Source organism: Phycomyces blakesleeanus (genome assembly GCF_001638985.1).
Source record: "Phycomyces blakesleeanus NRRL 1555(-) unplaced genomic scaffold PHYBLscaffold_1, whole genome shotgun sequence".
NCBI classification, from domain to species: domain Eukaryota; kingdom Fungi; phylum Mucoromycota; class Mucoromycetes; order Mucorales; family Phycomycetaceae; genus Phycomyces; species Phycomyces blakesleeanus.
Genome location: NW_017265134.1, coordinates 220083 through 241988, shown reverse-complemented (window position 1 = coordinate 241988; position 21906 = coordinate 220083). Strand labels below are relative to the sequence as shown.

Genomic DNA, 21906 nt, shown 5'->3' with positions numbered 1-21906 from the left:
ACATTTATATTACCACATACGAGACTATGAGGAAGATATCCAATTCGATAGAAAAAGAGACGCGCAATATTATAGGAAAGATTTTTTGTTTAATAAATAACATCCTTCAGTTGGGCAATCTAATGATCAAGTACTGGGGTTTCAAGAAAAGACAAACACCTACGGTTCAATACACGCAAATATATATATACATATGCTCAAACGATAGCCGTATCATAACTTTCAGTCTTAAAGATTGTATATATACACATATATATATAATCGTTTATTCATAATTCTACTATTCGATTATTTACACAGCATATGCTTTCTTGCCATGTTCCTGTAAAGACAGTAATATATAATTAACAACGCAAGTCACAAAAACATGAATGTTCACTTACACTAATGACACAGATATGGTCAAGATCACGGAAATACTCATTGTAGTCAAGAGCGTAACCAACAACGAACTCATCAGGGATAGCAAAGCCAACGTAATCGGGAATATAACCATTGCTCTTAGGGGTCTTCTTTACCAAAAGACTTGTAACCTTTACAGACTTGGGCTGGTACTGGCTAAGTCTCTCAAGCAACTTTACCATGGTAGCACCGGTATCAATGATATCTTCAACAATCAAAAGGTTCTTTTGTTTTCATGTAGAAAGTAAATAAAACATTATCAGAAAAATGAGTCTATTTACAAGACAAAAAAAAAGAGATATACACCATCCTTTACTCACCTTTCCCTCGAAATCACGGCACTCGTTCTCGGTGAGAGAGATGGTCACACCCTCAGACTGATCGTTTCTGTAAGATTTAACACGGATAAACTCAAGGCTCAATGGAACACTTGTTCCAGCCTTGGTGGTAAGCTTCTTGATGCTGTTTACAAGGTCGGCAAAGTACTGGTGACCACCCTTCAAGATACAACACACGACTAATAGCATATCGAATCAGCAAAGCAACCCCCAAATTAATCCTCAGGAAGACCCTATCACTCGAAACATACCCAAAGGACCAGTGGCTTCATCGACAATCATACGAGCAAGCTTATCTACTCTGTCCTAATCAACCACAGCGTAAGCACTTGATACAAACATATGGCCTATAGTACTCTGAACTTTATTTAACCACTCATTACCATGATCACACCATGGGGAATGAGAATACTAGAAACGTCCTTCTCATAATGGGTAGGAATGACAAAATGGTCAAGCGAGTAATGGTTTTTCTCGACGGTCACGTCAATCCACTTTGAAGGTTCCATAGGCATGATGTATATGTGTCGAACTCAGCGAACGAGAAGAAGAAAAAAGAAGAAGAAGAAGAAGAAGAAAAAATTTGCGAGGAGATGTTGGCTTTTGGTAATGATTTTTGGCTGTGACTTGTCATTCGTTTTTTTTTTTGAAACCTTTGGGTGTAGCAAACTTTTTTTTTTAAATACAAGAAATCGATTATATCATTAGGATTAGCATATGAGAAAAAGAGAGAAAGAGAAAAAGGGTATGTAATAAGGTTTATTCTAGGTATTTCTTTTCTCTTAGTATTATAGATTATATCAAAGCTTTAAAAGGAGAAATGAAATGGGTTGAATAAAACCAATATAAAATGAAAAAATATTTAAAAGAGGTATTAAAGATTTTGTATCAGTGATAGGAATATAAAAAGGGAGAAATAAAACGAAAATTACATTAGATAGATGTACTGTATAGCCCTTTACTTGTTTTGAGTATCTACACGATAAGAAGAAGAAAAATACTTTAAAGTCCCTCGGTAGGTTGGCGAATGGTATTTGCACAAGTCGAGTAAGCACAGACCAATTTGAATTAATAGCTTATCGATAAGCGTTTTAAATAATCTAATGGTTTTAGATAGTTCTATTTTTCCAAGCTAATATATTTTATTTAACAGTTGTCGGTTTTATATATCATGCACAAGTATAGTCAATGGTCAAGATAGCCTAAGTCTTAAGATCTAGAAACTCGCATTACAATCTCGTTAGATCATCTTCCTTATTTAGATCTTTTGGTCCATTTTGTACTTCACTACCTCCTCCCCTTGTCAGCACAGGAGAACTGTTTTATTGCTCTATTGTAAGCTTATTTACCATTACGCTTCTTTCTGTATAATATATTATAACCAAACGTACAATACTTTCGGATAATCAGTACTTTGAGCACATCATATGATGATTATTATTCTTCAATAAGTCACTTATCATCTTTTAACCATACCTATCTCTCCAGGCATTTTACTCCGTCCTGATACAGATGAAAATATTTTATTGCGGACTTTTCTAGCTCTTGCGAACTGTGGCATATATACCACCCAATGAGGGCCGAGGAATAATTAACGTGAAATAAAAGAAAGAACACCTTGGATATAAGAGGGGGAAATCATTATGTAAAAGAAGTAATGATGAAACAAAGTATCTGACACAGCATTACAGATAGTAGTCAGCTAAAAGTAAGAGAGCATGGTTTTTCCTGATACACTACAGTGTTTATATTTGAGATTGAGAATTGCTGAGTTTTGTTAGACTAATGAGAAATCGGTTTAAGATGAAGAGAGAGAAAAACCAAGACGATTGGCTATTAGTTTTTGGACAAGTACTGATTACACTATAGGTAATTTACCTGCAAATATCTAAAGCCTGTTGTAAGCAGCAGCTATGCTCCGTACGGTGATATATAAAAAAATGAACAAATGGTCCCTTGCAAAGATTAATAGTTGGGCTTGGCCACTTATTACCTGTTGTACAATTCCAATTTTTTTTCTGCGCTTCTATCATGCTGCCATACTATCCAGCAGGTTGAGCAAGCAAGTTCATCGCAAATAGTGATGATAATAAAAGTGACTTTGGTTTTTTGAGAGAGTGAAAGGACTATAATGAGAATAATTATATATTAGTACAAAGCTAAAGTAGGTATATTACATTACCATGGAGTGAGAAGGTCAACTGTTTCCATCAGTACAGATCCTAATTCTTGTCTGTTTTTCAATTGTTGATACAAGACATCAGTTACACCCATTTGGTGACCGCAAACTATGTACACTTCTTCCCAAATATGCTACTACCAAAAAAAAACAATAAAAAGCTTAGTATTTTATAAGTTGGTGAAGAGGGGTAGGCAGTATTTGCGGTGGGCAGCTTAACAAAAAACACATCATGTTAATAGTTTGTACTCTTCTCCTACAAATTTGTCTTAGGCGTCTTGATCTTGCACATGCGTAATATTCTCTTGTATAACTTCTACTAATATCATGAAAGCCATCGCAATTATCATATAACGCTATAAAAATCTGTCCATAAGCAGACTGCATCCCACAAAGAGAAATTTTGCCTTGGTTTTTACCCCTTATCACATCACCAAAGAAAGAGACATCCGTATACTGTTTATAAAAAGCAGCAAATTTACGGAGATTTACTATGGTACAATTTAAAGAGACAATATAAATAGTATGACTATTGGTTTTTATGAAGTTGGCAAATGCTATGCTTTTCAATCTTTATGTATATCTACAGCAGATAATTGTGTAAAGCCAAAAAAAAAGGCGAGGATCGCAAGCACATAATATTGAAGCCCAAGTGGCAACTATATGCCTGTGCTAAATTTTCCTAAGCATATATAACATACTTCCTTTGTATTTTCATGGCATCATTAGCATTGCAATTGGAGCATAATCTCATTCATTATTTTTATTTAGAGAATAGTTTTTACTCGAAAGTTTAAATAGTTTAACACCTCATCTTTCAATTGACATCTAAACCTACTCATTTTAAGTCATGGTCTCTATGTTTAGCATAAAAAACAGTCAGGAAAGTCTATCCAGCTGCCATCTTAAGGGCATAACTCTTCCAATATTGGAGCCAGCATTTAATGTTAGAGTATAGCATTTTTGAAGTCGTACGCTAGATAGCTATTTTATTACACCCACACATATATATATATTACAAAATGTGTATTAGTGGCACAAAGCTATATATAATAAAAGACTGGGTAGGATAGAAAAAAAATAAGAGAAAAAAGGAAGATCCCGAAATATCTTCCTAAATCTCTTACTAAAATCCACATTGTTAAAAGCCGCTTATATCACCTTCAGTTATTATTAAATATGGAAGTCTGATGCGTGAACCATTAGTGTAACCATTCTGTATTTTGGGCATAATAAACATTTTAATTAATATAATGATAAGAAAAACGAAACCCAATGATGTGTTAAAGAAAGTCTGCAACTATATTAGAATGTCATATTCTTTTAAGGCAAATACTGTAGTATGAAGGATAAAGCCATAGATTCTGTACAAATAATTAATTGAACCAGAGTGATATATTCCACAATATTATTTATTCTTTAAAATGAAATAAAATAGTACAATATAAAAATAAGCATCAAATCATATAATATCATTGAGCATCTTTTTATCAACATTTAAAATTATCCAAAAATATTGAATTTTCACAAATCACAAACTAATAAGTTGGACCTATTAGATTAATATAGATATACAAGCGTGAATGCCCTAGTTTCTTGAACTGGATATTTGCGAAGTTGAGTCTGTGCAAGCCACATTTATTATTCAAATATGCCTTCATTTGTGTCCGACATCTTGCTTGTTTTCTTATACATCATTCTCAATGTCACAAGTGTCAAGGATTGAGGATCTACTACATGAACTAAATGAATGCAGAAAAAAAACATTATTGAAGTCATCCAAAGTTCCCAGAATTTCGCGTACCTCTGACCCAGCATCATTGGCAACTGGAATAACTGTGCTAGCCATGTCTGAAGTACCAGACAATGAACTTGGTAATGCCGTTTTATCTTACGATCAGAAATCAAAAGTGTATTTAAGCGCACAATATCTATTATGAATTCTATATTACAGATACACTTCCTCCTGTTTTATTCCACCCTGAATACGGAATTCTTTGTATTATAGGCATCGGCGGAAATGAACAGAAACAAGACTTTTTAAAGGCACAACTAACGCTTTTGGACTTTTTGGCATATTTTATACCAAAGGCTGGGTTGTCATTACAACCATACTGGGACTCAATTAAAGTTAGTCTTCTTAAAATCCATTACCTTACTCCTCTTCTAATCTTTTACGCTTAAACCTAACTGTAGAAATGTTGTTTAAAACTGTCCTTTACAAAATCAGCTCGTCTGCGAAATGCAGCGATTAATGTGATCTCAGCATTGATTAATGCCAAAAAGAATGGCTTGGATATTACTGTACTGGTCTGCAAAGATCTTTACGAACAGTAAGACTTTTGCTTGCCAATATTATTCATCTAGTTTAATTAATTCTTTATTTAATATAGTTTCGCCAAAGAATTTACACTTTCAGCTAGCCATGTTCCTTTATCGACAAAGGGAAAGGTCATTATATTACTTGGATCAATAGGGAAATTCTATCCAGACGCACTTGATGAAAGAAAAGCCCATACATATTTAGGATGGTGTATTGATGACTTGGATAAAGAGCTATTTAAAAATGAAATATCAAACAATCAATATATCGCTGATATACTTGAAGGATTAACTGCTTTTATTTCGAGTCCATTGTATCCATCAGTTTCTGGTAATGTACTCGTGTACGACATCCTAATAGGGGTCTGCATAATCAAAATCCAAAATAACACAATGGAACAGATTCCCTTGATAGCGAGAAGCTGTACAAGGCAGTTCTAGCTTTGTTAAATATGCCCGAAGACTTAACTCGTTACGCTGCACCCAGGGGTAAGATGAGAAAGATCGAATAATCTATCAGCATTTGGGACTAACCTTCGATAATTTAGCTGTGCTCGAGTTGATTGCGAACCACATGAATATCTTTGGCAAATATCTAGTCAAAGACAGTAAATTGATATACATGTATCTTGCTACTCTGGGTAACAGTAAAAATAAAGACATAGCTAAATCGGCTCACCTGGCTATGGAGTCCTTTTTGGAGCAGGTGATACATGTTTTACAGCGATCCTTTGGACTTTGACCCCCAAATTTAACATTAGTTCATTTTTTGTAGGTCGCAGCAAGTCTGTCCAAAAGCGCAACAAAATCAGAAGAGGGACAAGAAATTCTCAAAGTCAGTAGTTTAATATATAGCTATATATTAAATAAAGCTAACTATACTTTGTAGTTTCTTCTTGAGAAGCTTTTTAACACTATAGATGCAAAGCAAACTGAAACATGGTTCACTGGTTTATCGATGATAATTCGAAGTATCGGATACTTTGCGAAAGCATGTACTATATATACGAGTCCAAAAGAAGTCAAAGAATTATATGAAACACTCATCGAAAAATCTGGGTGGTTCTATTCAGAGTAAGTGGTGACCAATCTCAAGGCATTCTAAATAACGCAAATTATATAGTGAGAATAGATACAAGGCGCGCCTTATAAGATACATACCACCATTTGTTCAAACATTATGTCAGTTCTGTCATGCAATGGATGTCATACCAGATTCCATTATGGTAACAATTACAAAGTTGATGAATTTGTATATTGTCAATTATACTCGCCAGTATCATGCTTATCGAGCATCCGGAAAAGAGGCTACACAGGATCTTCTGTGGATGCTTTATGAAAAAGGAGAAGGAACATTAAAGAGATTCGCAGAAAAATTCTGTATGTTACTTGTTAAGATAGAAACTTAAAATTGTCTGTATACTCACACATCAATAATGTCTTTATTTCAGTTTACAACGCAATGATGTGTACATCGAGTAACAAGTACACTCTTCAGGAGTACAACGCAGCCTACCTTATCTTTTATGGATTTTGGAGAGCTATTCTTAACCAGGAGGGCAGAGAAGATAAATTCAGTCGTGTGGACAAGGCCAGCCGAAAGCATTTTGCTGATATACTTTACGACGAATTTTTAAATACTTTTCTGAGAATTGTAAAGACGTTCAACCTGGAAGTAAAAAAGATCGAAAATGGCGATGAGAACATCCAGGAAGCAGAAGAAGAGGGTCAAATTATTACTCCTACTTTGAACTCATTGGTACCAGTAAACGAGGAAGATTTTGTTCTTTTCCAAAATTTAGTTGACTTCTGGTGTTATCTGATACCATATCTCAATAACGAACGAATGGCTAGCTGTATTTATATTGTTGAAACAAATTTAATTGAACTCAGTGGAAAACACCCTTTAGTTAGTGGAATATATAAGATGATTGCTACAGTGTTGAGTACGTCAGAAAAGCTTGGAATATTCAACGGATATAAGGAAGTATACATGAAAGAACAACAAGAACGATCTGATATTGTCTTTATGTCGACTGAAACTCAGGTAAAAACATAGTAAAAACATAGTACTAACAGTAAATTGACCAACTAAAAATATATCTTTAAAATTTTCTTCCGGCAGACATATACATACAGCGCCTTTGTAGACTTACGCAGATATTTGAAAGAAGTGTGGCACAGACTTCAACAATACAAAGATGAACTACTGGCCTCCTGTTTGAGATTAGTTTTGGCATGTCCACGAGAATTTTTTGAAATATCTGAGCTCGTACCTCCAATGCAGACAGCGTTACGACTTGGTTTATCTTACAGCCCTTTGGCAACTACAGCTATGGATGCTTTTGAGAAATTATTTGAATCAGGAACCGAGATTTCAGAAGACTTGATTCATGTCTCCGCATTACTCCCACTGATGAACGAATACCTTATGCTGGACCTTCGAGCAAACAGTAAAATCAATTTCAAAGGAAGACGATACAGACATATACGACCGGCAACTATAAAAGCTCAGCAAAAGAGCCAGGATCGCATGTTACCTGAATTTCACAAGCCGTGGGCTGAATTCGAAGTCTTGCAAGAAACACAATTACGAATGATGCGCTCCTTGGGTAGATTAGGTGGTCTCAACAAGCTTATGCTAACACCTCAAGGACCTGAAGATAGTATCCAAAGAGGTCATAAGAGCCATTCTGGTCTTAATGATCAAGAGGCCGTGAGAGACACAAGTATCAGTCAACTGCTTGCATGGGATTCAAACAGAAACCTCAAACTTTGTATACCTTTTCCAAATGCCAATATTGAACTTACTTTAGGTAACAAAAAAATAGAAAAAAGCTTAAATTACACAAGAAAATGAAACATATTAAATTTTATGACTAGATGAGCTCTTGCCCAGAATCTGCGAACTTGCCGAACTTTCTCCAGATAGACAAACCAAGGTTGCCGCCTGTGAACTTCTGCACGGAATTGTATTGGTCATGGTGGGAAGAAATGCTTTTGAAAAAAGAAGCAGACATCAAAAAGAGGAATCACAGTATCACAAGATATATACACAGATATTCCCCGTTATTCTTCGGCTTGCAATAGACTCTGATCAAATCTCAAGAGCTATGTTCAGATCATTGACTCCACAACTGATTCACTGGCTGACAGACAACTCACAAAGTGAAAGTCCAGAAACAATAACCCTCTTACAAGTATGCATAGATGCAACCTGTAGTACAAATGCTGGTCTTTGTGACTATGGTGCAGACTGTCTGTATGAATTCGCCAAATCATCCTCTCAAAGAAGCGGAAAACACTCGAAAGAAGTACCTATGAATATCAAGTCTTTACTTAACCGTTTGCACGCCTTGGCATCTCATCCAAGTGCATCCAAAAGACTTGCCGCGGCTCTGATATTTAACCGAATCTACCCACTTTTCCAAGAGGAATATGATCTTGTGAATGAATATACGCTAGAGCTTTTTGGAAGGTTTATGCTTAGTTTGAGATTAGCAGAAGATGACCATCCCTCAATTGGTAAAATTAACATCTCTAAAGCAAACAAAAATGCTTACTGACATACTGTACATACTCTATATACATATACATATACATAGGTACTCAAGAGCAAACAAAAACGGCCATTAGCAATATCAAAGAAACGTTAAGAAAACATATATCTATGTTTTTAAACGAATCGCCGGTTAGAAGACCATTTGTCACTTTAGAAAAAACGGACCTTGCATATGCTGTCGAATGGAGCTTTAGAGAATCAGCACAACCACAGAAAGAGTATTCAAATGCCTGCATGGAATTCTTTGACCAGTTTGTCACACTTGCCTCAAGTTCGTTATAATATACTCTGATAATTGAAGTATTCTAAAACAAATATTTGTTTTTAGATGTCAGTGCTAAGGAATGGCTAGAAAAGCAACAATCGAAAACAAACGCATTTGTAACAGACATCTATGAGACTTCTCGCCTCAAAAATTCATCCAATTCCAAGAGTATGCGTGTGTCATCGTATATACTATGGATAAGACAGTTGAATTGTGCAATGAATGGATACACTTGGTTGATTGAAAGAGAAATTCTGGACAGCAAAAAACTGTTTCAAGACGAAACTTCAGTACTTCTTTCGACTCTAATTTTTTTTGTAGAAAATCCACCACACAGAGTAATTGAAAACTGGAAAACAGAAAATTCATCAAATAGGTCCAAAGTCAAAGCACTGTATGCATATGGAGTATTCCGACTATGTGCATTTTTGCACTCGATTGTCTACGTTGGAGGCCATGAATCAATCTCAATCTTAGAGAAGTCTGGACTTTTGCTAAGTAGTGGCATGGCTAGAATGATTGCAGAGATGCTTCTTTTACCTAAAAGAATTATTGAACCTTTGCATACAGAACAAGGAGGATTATTGGCCCATGTCAACTATAAAATTATTCAAAACATGCTCAAGAGTTTATTGTACCAAATGAAAGGAAAAGCCTCAATAGAATTTACACACTCTTTTGCAGCTGCAATTGCATCTGTCTTACAATTATCCGGCGTCGACTTAAATGATTTAGAGCTTGATCAAGGTAAGAGCTATATGTATTTAGATCGTTTTTTTCTTACATAAAATTAACGGTAAAAAAAAATAGCTTCCCTCAGCGATATACAACAGAAGGTGGAAGGAATCAAAATTTTACAGCTATCTGGCCTCCTTGATATCGTTTGTAAAGAGTTGCACAAGCGAGGAGCCAATGTAGATTCTGCTGCAGATTACTGTTGTCAGCTTTTAGACAAATTTATCGAACTCTGTTCAACAGACGAGCCTACCTGGATTGATATTTTAGGAAATATTCTTAAAATTGCATTTAATCAAAAAGGACTTGCGACTTCACAGGGCTCTGCTCTTCTTGTAAGTACTGACTAAATTTAGTGTACGTGTTTTCATTTCTTGATTCTAACGTTTTTCTATTAGGGTCTTACTGGCGTATTGAGCCAAAAAACCCACACCGAGAAGCTAACGATATACCAGAAATATAGCGATTATGTAAACGCTTTTATTTAATCCAGTGGACTCTTTCATATTAACTCATACCTGCTTTTATAGATTAACTACTGTATTTCATCAAACATTATCGAGTTCGCACCCATCATAATCGCTCAAATTAAGGACGAATTTACATGTGATGTTGTCCTTGGGCTATTTGATTACTTGAAGACCTGTCAAAGCGAATACTGGAATATAATGAAAACTTTCCTACAAAATGTAAGTCTCTACCTTCTCCTATAAATAAAATACGATGAGATTAACTATTATGCTTTTATTTACTTATAAAGCTGACTACAGGAACAACCTTTTTGAAAGACTTGTAAGTATATATTGGGGATTTAGCTATGTACTACTAACAAAATATCTTAATTTGCCATTAGGTTTTATGCATGGAAAAATACTGCACATTTGAAAGACTTGGTTACAATTTTTAAAAGAATATTTGAAGCATACCCAAAGATAATGTCGACTGTAAAAGATACACCTATATTCGACATATTCTGTGATGCTCTTTATAGCTTCTTAGATATTGACCAGCCATTGTCATTGAACTCCGAGGCATTTGATATATTGCCTATGTATCTTTGTTTGGAAAGTCCAAAGATTAACAAGGTTAGGAGATATACATATATCTTTTCTGTATATTTTTTATTCGGTACTAAATAGGTTATATGTATTAGCAGATTGAAGAGAATGTGGCCGAAATTTTAAAGCTACGTGCTGTTTCTTCAAATGATATAAGCATGAAAACGCAAGCGTGAGTTATCTAAAGCAAAAGCCGAAATAATAATTAAATATAATATTCACACTCTTAATTCTTTTCGCAGATTTTGCGAATACATGGACGCCCTGTACAAGCTACTCGATGATATTTCAGTACACCAAACTCGATCATTATTTAAGATTGTCATACCAATTATTATCCAAGACAACTATATACAATCCAAAATTATGAAACTAAAGGTCGATAGTGCCACGCATGAGATGGCTTTACAAGACTTTGACGATGCAACCCAATTTTGCTTTAGGTAAATTAAAATATTATTTGAATGAATATACATATTTGAGCTAACATATTCTCTAGTTATTTCAAAGACCCAAAATTAGAAGACAATGCAAGAAAAAATGCACTTGATATCACAATATCTATGCTTTCCGTTGTACCCGAGGATCAAATACTCTCTTTTTATAAAAAGAACATCATATACATTATGGAGAATATCATTAAAGAAGATCCACAGAACGAAGAAGAACAAAATGCTACCCATACTGTCGAAGAAAAAACCGGTTGCCTCAACCTTATGAAAATATCCTTTTTCTTAAAATTGAATAATTTACTATTACAGCTAACATCATCGTTCAACTTTTCTTTTCTTTCAAAAATTGGCCTTAACATAAATAATACATATTGTATGAGAATTGTTCTGTCGATAATGTTTATGGTGCTACAAGCGAAGTTGCTATCGAATGGGAAAAATATCGAAACAAAAGTGCCGGAGGAAAATTAATGTCAATTGACCTTGTTCGTGCAGCAAACCGTGTAAAACTTCAGAAGGTAAGTATTAGGATAATATTTAGCATGCTAATAAAATTTAATATTTTGTTTTTCTCTTTTTTTTTAGCATGAAGATTGTGCAGAAAACGACCTCGCAGCAAACAAGCACTTATTTTATCGCCAAACTGCTTACAACACCATAGCTGCGGCTGTAATGCGTACACAAACAGCAGAAAGTTTTTACGTAGGGTTTCTTTTTCAGGATAAACCTAATGAACCATTGTGGACGAGTATTATACCTATCAATCAAAAGCTCTCATTAACCGCACAGCTTCGCCAATATTTTAAGTCGAGACAGTTGAAAGGATTCGATGATTCACCGGATATAACATATTCGATATCGTCCCTTTCAAAAAGCAGGTGAATATTTGCACTTATTATCACGTATTATAATACTATATACATATTAAGCGGTTTTTTGTTATACATAGTCTATCAACGGCTTCTTTTTCTGAAGTAAGTGCACACAACGATCAGTATGAATATTAATAGACACATTTTTAAATTTAAATATGTTTATGTATGTACAGATGTTCGGAATAGTCCAAAATTTCAAGCACGGCTATTCTGGCTTAGATAACTATATAGAGACAGACCTTAATAATGAGGATACTCAGAATCCTGAGATTGGCGATGTTTCTACACGGTAATTACACTATAAAAATTAACAACTCTTGGCCTATGACTTATTCAAATTGTGATTATATGCTTATCCTCGTCCTTATTTCAGACCTCTTGAAATTGAAATGGATCAGTTTAATTTGAATCCTTGTATGGAATATTTAGTCGAGCTCATATGGATATTACACACAAAAATCACACCCCCTTCAAAAGACAACAATGATATGCCTGCTTGGATGGCTAATATGCATACTGACTTTAACGCTCGCGGTAATGTTCCTATTAGCCCTGAACGTATTTAAAATAGTTTACTCATATATCCTTGTATCTTATAGGTACACCTATAGCGATAAAACTAACCTTTGCAAAGATCATTATGAACTGCCCCGAAGCCTTTGAAAATTACGCTACACATTGGATACGTCCACTAATTAAATTGGTCACCGAAGGAGAAGAATACGGAGAACCGATGAATTATTTTGTTAGAGTGAGTGCATCTTTACTATGCTTTAATGCTTAAGTTTGGTAACTATATTAATATTCGTACGAACTTTACTAGGATATATGTACCGTTATTGTATTCTGGAGAGAGAAGGCAAAGCTCACAGACTCTGTAGAAGATAGATACATCTTGTTTGCCTTTTTGGTAAGTTTAAAGGCCGTGGTTTTTGGTTACAGTCTTATCTAAAAGCTAATATTATATCCTACAACTTTTAGAGATACTTAATGCAGCACGTCTTTCATGAAGATTTATATATCCGCAATGAAAATATTCGAATCGTTAAAGAGGTTTTCGACTGCTGGCACAGTAAAATGATCATCCCAACGGTATTATTCTTCTAGTTGAATCAAAACTTGTAAACTAAATACAAATACTTCGTTTTTCTAGAGAGAGATTTACAACCAAATATCTAATCCCGAGATATCGAGCCCAATCATTCAAACTGGACTTATACTTGCTCAGATTGTTTTGTCTCACGGAATTAATCCCTTTTATTCTGGTCCAGAAGTAGATCTAGAAGGCCTTACTAAGATCGCGTTTTTCTCCAAATTGGTAGATATTATTTCAAATACATATGTTTGCAATTACGGAGATGCTGCAGAGGTATGTACATCATTATTTTAGCTATCTTTCACTAGTATTCTATCTAAAAAAACAGGAATTCATTGCCTTCTATCTTTAAAAGGTTTCTGGACTTGCCCTCAAATATCTGAAAGAAAAAGAACCTCCTATTGCCAGCTTTATAAGAGAAAAACTTGTTGAGCAGGTATGTTATTACGATTATATAGTGAAGTCTAGTATAATCTTCATAACATTTTTTTTCTTTCATTCGGATTGTCAAAAGCTCCAAATATCTCAGAAGAGTTATGACAAGCTAGTCGTGTGCCTACATCGAATTATTCCACACGACAAAGATGTCTGTAGCCCATTCATTGAAAAAGTTGTGTGGATACTACCTTTGATCACTGGACCACGTTATCCGCTTGCGTTAGAGATACTGGCTACATGTAGCGATATGGCCCACAATGTGTTCCAAAGTCTTCAATCGAATGGTCTCTTGGAAAGGCTTCAATTTAAGTAAATACTTTTAAAGCTTATATATAATAAGTTTACTAAGAAAAGCCAATTGAATAAATAGGACTTACGCGGTTCAAATCAAGACACTCCAGCTTTTGAATGAAATTGCTGAAAATCTTATTGGTGAAGAAGTAAAATACGCAGTTGACCGTCTAACTCCAGTCATTTTGGAAAATGTCAACATTGATTGTAGAGTAAGCTTATTTATATATCAATTTCATGTTTATGTCTGCTACTTGAGAGGTTGCTAATGTACAATATATATTCGCATAGACTACATACTACTCATTCCTTAAACGAGTTTATAGTACTACCGAACTCACCATAGTGCTAAAAGCCCATTGTAGAGCTCACCTTATTCGAGGATTAATGGATAGCGACAAATCGATACAGGAAGACATTGTTTCTTTCCTACAGAATCAGCACAATATGACAGCAGATATATATAAACGTCTTCAAATTGTTTTAAGGTATTTATTATTCTTTATCTTGAAAGATATAATTTACAATTATAATAATGCATGTGAGAAAATAAAATGGTTGAGCTAACATAATATACATATAACAGTGATATGTATCTACCTGAGGTTGAACATATATACATTCTCTACAGCACATATATGTTATTAAATGTAGCAAAAGAGAGCGATGATTACTCCAAACCAGTTTTTGATAAACCGCTTCCAGATGCTCGATTTAATGACAAATATCAGAAAATCAACACATCATGGCAAAAGAATTTATCAATGGTACCCCTTTTCGTAAAGGTTCAAGACTTGCCAGAGGTATGGTGCTAACATTGGTTAATTATGAATTGCTTAAAATAACAACTTGTTTTTTTTTCGTAAAACAAATTAGGTGGATATTTCAAAAATTGCTTCCGATGTAAAAGAGACTCAAAGAGTACTTGCTTATGGACCTATAGAATCAGATGGTAAGATTTGTTATACTAGACCCTCTACAGATGTTTTATTTACTAATTTGGCTCATTTCAAAAAATAATTATTCAAAAAGAAATACCAACATACTCCACTTTCACACAATCGTTTAACCTGCCCGAAAATAACCCAGATGATATTATTCTAAATGAAAATTATGGCGAAGATTTTCACACCACCGAATTACTGAGGTATAATTTCATTTTAAAAAATAAATTGGCCAAAGTCTCTTTAGATGAATTACTCATAAGTGACAAACAACAACAAAAGTACTCCAATGAAAAGAAGAGAGCTTATGTACAATCAATTACATCGGATACTTCCAGAGAGTGCCACATCAAAAAGTCCTGTGTTTCTTCGGCACAAACAAGAGAAGCTGCATATACGTCTTGAGAGATATCAAGCTTTTCAGAAAAAAGCAAGAGAGAGAAAACTTACAATGTACAGAAATTATAGAATTGGTATGTCTTCTATTGAATATTTTGCTCAATCTTTAGAGCAAAAAATCCGAACTACTAACTAATACAATACTATATATTCAGGAGAGTTACCCGATATTCAGATAAAATACATGGAGCTTATTGACCCATTGCAAGCCTTGGCACGAAAAGATAACGAGATTGCACGCTTATTACATACAAATCTGGTCGTATCTATATCCAACTACGCGGATAATAACAAAAGCATAGTAAGTATCCACACACACACGTATAAATATATAGTATAAAAAAACTCTCCTCTCATCCAAACTTTTCTTTTGTTTCTCGCTTTATAAAAGACAGGATATGTATCAGAGATTATGAGCACAGTTCGTGAAAATCTTGAAAAGAGTACCATGTTTTTCTCACCGACTGTTGGATCATTCCTCAGAGTATCTTTTGAACTGGACGCAAATTGTATCGACAGTTCTTTGATCAATCTGGTCAGTGAGAAAAGTTTTAACCAGCACATTGGTATTGCCCTGGTTGAAAAACAAGTCGAAATAGAAGAAGTTTCTGAAAGAGGTATATTTCAAGAATGATAAGTGCCTATATGGAGATATAAATAGAGAAGCAGAGAGATAAAGTGCTGAGATGTCTGCATATAGAAACAAAGAAACCTCGTACTGGTTATGAAAACAAATTGCGAGACACCAAATTGAAATGGATCAACTTAGCAACCATGTATAAGTCAATTGATGAGCCAGAGTTTTTCCAGAGTATCTATAAAATCAATGTGGCCACTGAAAAATTGCCCAAAGGTAAAACAAAACGAATTCGTATATTTGTCTATGCCAATAAATTTTATAGTGTATATTAACTTATCTACTGCTTGATAAAAATAAACAGAGGCTATCGATTTTGAAGTTCGCGGAGATTATGAAACTGCTATAAAAAAATATACAGAGTCGTTCAATAAATTGAAACAGAATACAGATACACGAGAGGTATTTTAGATAAAATGTAGAGACAAAGACTTATTTTAAAAATTTACACCAGGTATCCGTGTGGGCTCAAGAACAGCTTAAATGTCATGAAAATCTTACTCAATGGGAAGAAATTGGCAAAAGTGTCAAATCTGTATTAAAAGATGGAGATTACAACTCTCTTTGGGATTCTGATATTCAGGTAAAAGGGAAATCGTAAATTCATAAATACATTTTCCTTAAGCACGCGCGCCTTTATTTATTATTAAATTTCTACTAAAGGATCCATATCTGCGATACTTTGTAAGAACTTTTACAAAGATACGTAAAGGAATACATGATGAGGATGGCCAATTGGTTCCTTGGACTTCAAATAACCCAAACCCGCTATTTGAATTCATTTCTTCTGCAATCCGATCACCTAAAAAGTCGAATTATCTGATTCACTCTCATCCGTGTGGTAAGCTAAAAAAGGACAAAGAAAAAAGAATCAACGATATGTAATTGCATAATTATGTTATTATGAGTAGATATATCGCTTGCTTCAATTTACAAGAGAGATTACCATAAGGCTAGACAATATATTGCCAATGCCTACACTACCTTGCTCTCTTTGTGGACAAGTCTTCATCCTCTTGCTCACGTTACTAGGCTTTCCAAGCTCGCTGTACTTCACAGGGTAATATATATATAATTATAATTATAATTATAATAGTGAGCACTATATAACTGGCTTTATTAAGTATACTTACTAATTTATCTGGTAAAGACGGTCGAACTGGAAGATTTTTTGAATGTTATGGCAGATAATCAAAAAAGTAATGGTGACTTCGAATCTCTTCAGAAATACATCAATTCTCTCTCTGCAAGATATCCCGATCATATTTTAGACCCTATGGATGCTTGGGATGATATTATTGAAGCAAGACTGGTTTTTATAGACCATTTAGAAAACTTGACGGATTCATCTGAGGTAATGTGTTTTTAATCAATATATATACACATATATAAGGGAAGGTCTCAATGAGAAATTAACATATGTTAAACCAACTTTTTTCTATTTAGGACGGTTATGATATTCGCCCATATTTTTTCAAGGGTAGAAAACAATTTCTGAAGGAAATGACTTCGGCAGCAAAACAACAAAACAACTTTAGCGTGGCAATTAACCGTTTTCAAAGACTTGAGAATCTTGGAATGTCTCCTCTCGAGAAGGTTCATTCATCAATGCAAATTACTCTCCAGTTAGCCTCTTTCTCAAATGACATTACGACTCGCATGGAGTTAATTACAAACGCACTTGGAAAGATTATGAGACGACAGGTAAACATTAGAAGCTTCTATTAAAACAGTAACATTATTTTTCTATTTACTGACAAAAGGTTTATAATGCGATATATTATAGGAGCTTGAAGGAAGCAGCCAAGAGCACTATGCAGAATATCTTATTACTACGGCAAAAGCATTTGAAATGGCCCGAATTGAGTTACAGACAGTACCATCTGTGTACAGTGAGATTCTAAAGAGCACCCAGGTTTCAAACATTTTAGACAAGAGGAACTTCAAGGATGCTAAAATGGTGGCAAATCATTTCACAAAATCAGGATATGCTGCTCTAAGAGATGCATATAGTGTGTCTATAGAGGGTGTAAGTTGATTCTCTGTCATTAATAACTATCTGCCAAAATGAACTTAACTTTTTTAAACAAAAATCTGATTATGTTTTAGTCATCAATGCAGTCTGAATGCTATTGGAATCTTGGAGAATATTGCGACAATGCTTTACGCTCCAACTTAAATGGAACAACGAAGATTTTGGCAAGTAAATTATAGCCTATGTCTCAAGTTTTTAGTATGTTAAATGTATGAATGGTTTTTCCAGGTCAAATTTGACGTAGTTCAGTATTCAAAAGTGGTCATAGACAGTTATTTTAAGGCTATGGACCGGGGAAACAAACATGCGATTGAAAGATTACCAAGACTTTTGGAGATTATTGAACTATCCCCGGTGACAGGCGAAGACTTTAAACTTGCGGTAAGAAAGAAAGACAGAGAAAGGGAGAGAGAAAGATGAATATTTTGATTTTTTCTTTCTTCCTTTTTTTGTACGTTTTATAAAGCTATATGAAATATTAATTTTTTTGTTTGATTATTGTCATTGCTACTAGGCCGAATCGTTTGGGGCGACATGGGTTTATATACGATGGATCCCACAGCTAGTCGCTCTTTTAGGTTCATCTTTGGCTGAATATGTCTTTCCTGCCTTAGTAAAAGTAAAATCTTATATTTAGCTTTCAGTTCCTTATAATTGCCCTCACAAAAGCTACTAAATATTAAATACGTATATGGATAACCATTTCTTTTTATGTTTTGTGTACTTTAGATGTCAAAGTCCTACCCAAATGCGCTCTATTATCCATTTCAGATCAGCCGAGAACAGTTTGGGATTAAAGACAAGCTGGTATCTGAAAGCCAAGAAAGAATCTTGGCCATCAAAGATATCATTTATTCACCACTTATCGAAGAATTTACAACTGAGTTGCGTCGATTGACAAATCCAGAACATATCACCAAAGACTTTATAGATTTTGTTCGGGCGATTTCTAAAGGCGAAGATATTAACCCAGATATCATTGAATCAGAATTCAAGCAGTTCGATGAGCTTGTACTTAATCCTTCTAATAAACGAATGGGAAAAATCTCAAAAGCCTTTGCTGTCAAGCATGCTTCACAACTACGCGAGTTTATGGGTAAGTAACAGAAAAAATTATTTTAGTTAGCTTTCGATATTACAAAGATTTGATAGACTCAAAATCTCAACATCATGTCTTTATTGAGGGATTGACTGTACGAAGCCGCAAAGACAATTGTTAGCTAATTAATAATAACAAAAATAATAGGAAGCAATGGAAAAAAAATTGCAAAGATGTCAGAAAAAGAAGCCGAGAAGATGCGAGTTTACTTTAATAACTATATTACCAACGAGAAATTGCCTGGTTCTCCCAACTTGTTACAGTCTTATTCTCCTTGGTTATCTGATTTCCAGAGTACTAATTACGAAGAGGTTTGATTTGATTTGAATTAAGTTTAATTAAAATTAATTAAATCATATTGGGGGAGGGGGGGTTTAAAAGAAAATGTTAATTCCTAATACTCCTTTTATAAAACCCTTTGTTCTTCTTTTGATATAGGATATTGAAATACCTGGACAATATACCGGATTAGGAATCCCTCACCCTGAACATCATGCCAAAGTTGCAAGTTTTGAAGAGAATATCATGGTTCTACAGTCACTGAGAAAACCAAAGAAAATTTGTATTTACGGGTCTGACGAAAAAGAATATAATTTTCTTGTAAAGGTATGTTAGTGAAGTGACTTATGCTTTATGGTTTATATTTAATATAACGGGTTTATATAATACTTTTAAGGGTGGAGAGGATCTTCGTCTTGACCAGAGAATCCAGCAGCTCTTTACAGTGATGAATGAAATGATCAGAAAAAATACGTTTTGTGCACGTCAAGATATTTCTGTCACTACATACAAGGTAGTGTATACACCGTCCTTTTTTTAACATTATCTTGTTCAACCATCTGTTTTCTGTAAAAAGCTTGAGGAATGGTAAAATTTCACACTGCATTTATTTACTTGACAAAAAAAATAGGTTATTCCTATGGCAAGTAGCATAGGAATGATTGAATGGCTTGATAATACGAAAACACTTAAATCATGTATCGAAGAACAACTGGGTGATAAAAAGGCGCTTACAAAGGCATACAACGAGTACCGCTCATACGTCGCGAGTTTTAAGGGGAACTTAATGGGTACACATCTTTATCATTCCTTACATGCACTAAATATATAGAGTAATCCCTTTAGTTTAAGCAGATTCATTGACATTCATACTTTAAGGATATCTCAATCTGTTCAAGGCTCCAAGAAGTGATGTGGTTGGACGATTTCAACGGATCCAAGCTTTGTTTGAAAAGGATATTTTAAAGAAATATCTTTTCAAAATGGCAGCATCTCCAGAAGCTTTCTTATTCATTAGAAAGGATTTTGCTCACAGCTTCTCGGCCATCTGTATTGTTGGATATTTGTTAGGTAATATAGCTACAAGTAAAGAAAAGCAAAAAGCAAAAACCTGTATTAACTGTATCTTTAAAAACTGTCATTGTTTGCATAAAAAAACCTAAAATAATACTAGGAATCGGTGATAGACACATGGAAAACTTCTTGCTTGATATGACAAGGCTAGTTCTTAAGTATAGCAATTTGGTTTATAGTTAGGGTCTCATTGGTTCTTAAAATTTGTAGTGGTCGCCTCATATGTATTGATTTTGGCTACGCTTTTGGCGCTGCTTCCGAGCTACTCCCTGTACCTGAAATCATCCCATTCAGACTCACAAATCAACTTGTTGGAGTCCTTCAACCGTTGGGTGTTTCCGGGGTGCTTGAAGTGGCTATGACTAATATTCTTCAAGGTAAGATAATATAATAATTCAGCTTTGATAGCAATTTCTAACATTTTTCTCTAGCAATTCAAAAAGACACCCAAATACTTCTAAACACTATGAACGTTTTTATTAAGGAGCCACTCTTGGATTGGAAAAGAGCTGCTAAAAAGCAGGCTGTGTCTCAGAGTGAGTTTAAAAAAAAGCTTATTTAAGATAAATTTTGTAGAATATTTAACCTGCTTTATTATTATATATGTATATTTTATTGGACTTAATTAGAAAATACTAGCAAGGCCACAGATTCGGCTTCTTTGCCATTATCCAATAAAGATACAAGTGAATGGTATCCACAACAAAAGCTTGAGAACGCTAGGCGAAAACTTACTGGTGAAAACCCTACAAGTAAGAAAATAAACTTTTGTAAAGCATATATTCGAGACAAGGGAAATATAAAAATCTAACACAAGAAATCATTTTTATTTATTTTATTTAAAACACAATAGCAATTGTTTTATCTGAATTGGCGATGGGACACAAAGATAAATATTATTACAGTGGTTTAGAGACTGTTGTTCGTGGAAGTCCGTTATTAAATATGCGGGCAAAAACTGGAACTGTGTGCCAAAATACAAAGGAGCAAGTGCAATGCCTTTTGGATCTTGCTACAGACCCTAACATTCTTGGGAGAATGTGGGTTGGGTGGGCATCATATCTTTAGATCAGCACATTTATTTACATAATCTATCTAACAAGAAAAATAAAAGGCATATTATACTTGTAGGTCATTTGGTGGCCCAAACATTCAACTTTCATACAGGATTTCCACTCCAAAAGTTATATTTTTTTTCAAACTATATATTTTGCAAAATCAAAACTTTCATTTTGTGCTCCAACTATATATGAAAAAAAATAAATTAATTAATGCGGATAGAAAGAAATTTAAAGCAAATTAATAAAGAGTATGAAGAATGCTAATATGTGCGATAAAGTATTTAAAGAATGTCTACACTGTTTATTAAAAACAATATAAGAAAACATGCAATGTCAATATATTGTTATAAGAAAAGTATATAATG

The 21906-nt window shown here is 34.3% G+C and overlaps 3 protein-coding genes across 3 annotated transcripts; 1 reads left to right on the top strand and 2 right to left on the bottom strand.

Annotated features, from left to right (window-relative positions):
- Window positions 1–231: 231 nt before the first annotated feature.
- On the bottom strand, window positions 232–1288 carry PHYBLDRAFT_178542 (hypothetical protein). Its single transcript, XM_018438001.1, has 5 exons — window positions 1124–1288; window positions 992–1046; window positions 723–919; window positions 384–626; window positions 232–322 (listed from the first exon to the last, which is right to left on the bottom strand). The coding sequence occupies exons 1-5, from the start codon at window positions 1253–1255 to the stop codon at window positions 293–295; spliced, it is 657 nt and encodes a 218-aa protein (XP_018298373.1). The 5' UTR covers window positions 1256–1288; the 3' UTR covers window positions 232–292.
- Window positions 1289–2808: 1520 nt separating this feature from the next.
- On the bottom strand, window positions 2809–4159 carry PHYBLDRAFT_61382 (hypothetical protein; the record flags this gene model as incomplete). The annotated part of the gene is made up of 4 exons (XM_018440797.1): window positions 2809–2866; window positions 2923–3053; window positions 3169–3410; window positions 4081–4159. The coding sequence occupies 4 exons, from the start codon at window positions 4157–4159 to the stop codon at window positions 2809–2811; spliced, it is 510 nt and encodes a 169-aa protein (XP_018298372.1).
- Window positions 4160–4622: 463 nt separating this feature from the next.
- Window positions 4623–21548, top strand: PHYBLDRAFT_61381 (hypothetical protein; the record flags this gene model as incomplete). Its single annotated transcript, XM_018440796.1, has 62 exons — window positions 4623–4794; window positions 4874–5049; window positions 5116–5252; window positions 5313–5572; window positions 5644–5730; window positions 5790–5947; window positions 6017–6076; window positions 6131–6315; window positions 6365–6621; window positions 6693–7288; window positions 7367–8057; window positions 8125–8766; window positions 8847–9074; window positions 9132–9815; window positions 9879–10138; window positions 10202–10273; window positions 10334–10492; window positions 10564–10595; window positions 10657–10888; window positions 10957–11033; window positions 11104–11304; window positions 11361–11547; window positions 11694–11831; window positions 11899–12191; window positions 12263–12287; window positions 12362–12477; window positions 12562–12746; window positions 12788–12939; window positions 13012–13098; window positions 13170–13280; window positions 13342–13557; window positions 13640–13720; window positions 13799–14031; window positions 14093–14225; window positions 14305–14554; window positions 14668–14816; window positions 14890–14965; window positions 15046–15160; window positions 15240–15430; window positions 15512–15657; window positions 15748–15973; window positions 16018–16209; window positions 16298–16395; window positions 16448–16576; window positions 16657–16834; window positions 16905–17053; window positions 17144–17347; window positions 17440–17697; window positions 17780–18022; window positions 18103–18196; window positions 18273–18409; window positions 18543–18647; window positions 18758–19124; window positions 19275–19438; window positions 19566–19733; window positions 19804–19920; window positions 20038–20197; window positions 20286–20477; window positions 20660–20857; window positions 20912–21016; window positions 21110–21232; window positions 21334–21548. 62 exons carry the CDS (start codon window positions 4623–4625, stop codon window positions 21546–21548), a joined length of 12072 nt encoding a protein of 4023 aa, XP_018298371.1.
- Window positions 21549–21906: the final 358 nt, after the last annotated feature.

Bases quoted from the DNA above. Each gene is read 5' to 3' on its own strand.
- PHYBLDRAFT_178542 (XM_018438001.1), bottom strand. From the start codon at position 1,255: ATGCCTATGGAACCTTCAAAGTGGATTGACGTGACCGTCGAGAAAAAC. The intron at 920-991 runs GTATGTTTCGAG...ATATGCTATTAG, and splicing joins TGAAGCCACTGGTCCTTTGG to TCGTGTGTTGTATCTTGAAG. The intron at 627-722 runs GTGAGTAAAGGA...TGAAAACAAAAG, and splicing joins GCCGTGATTTCGAGGGAAAG to AACCTTTTGATTGTTGAAGA.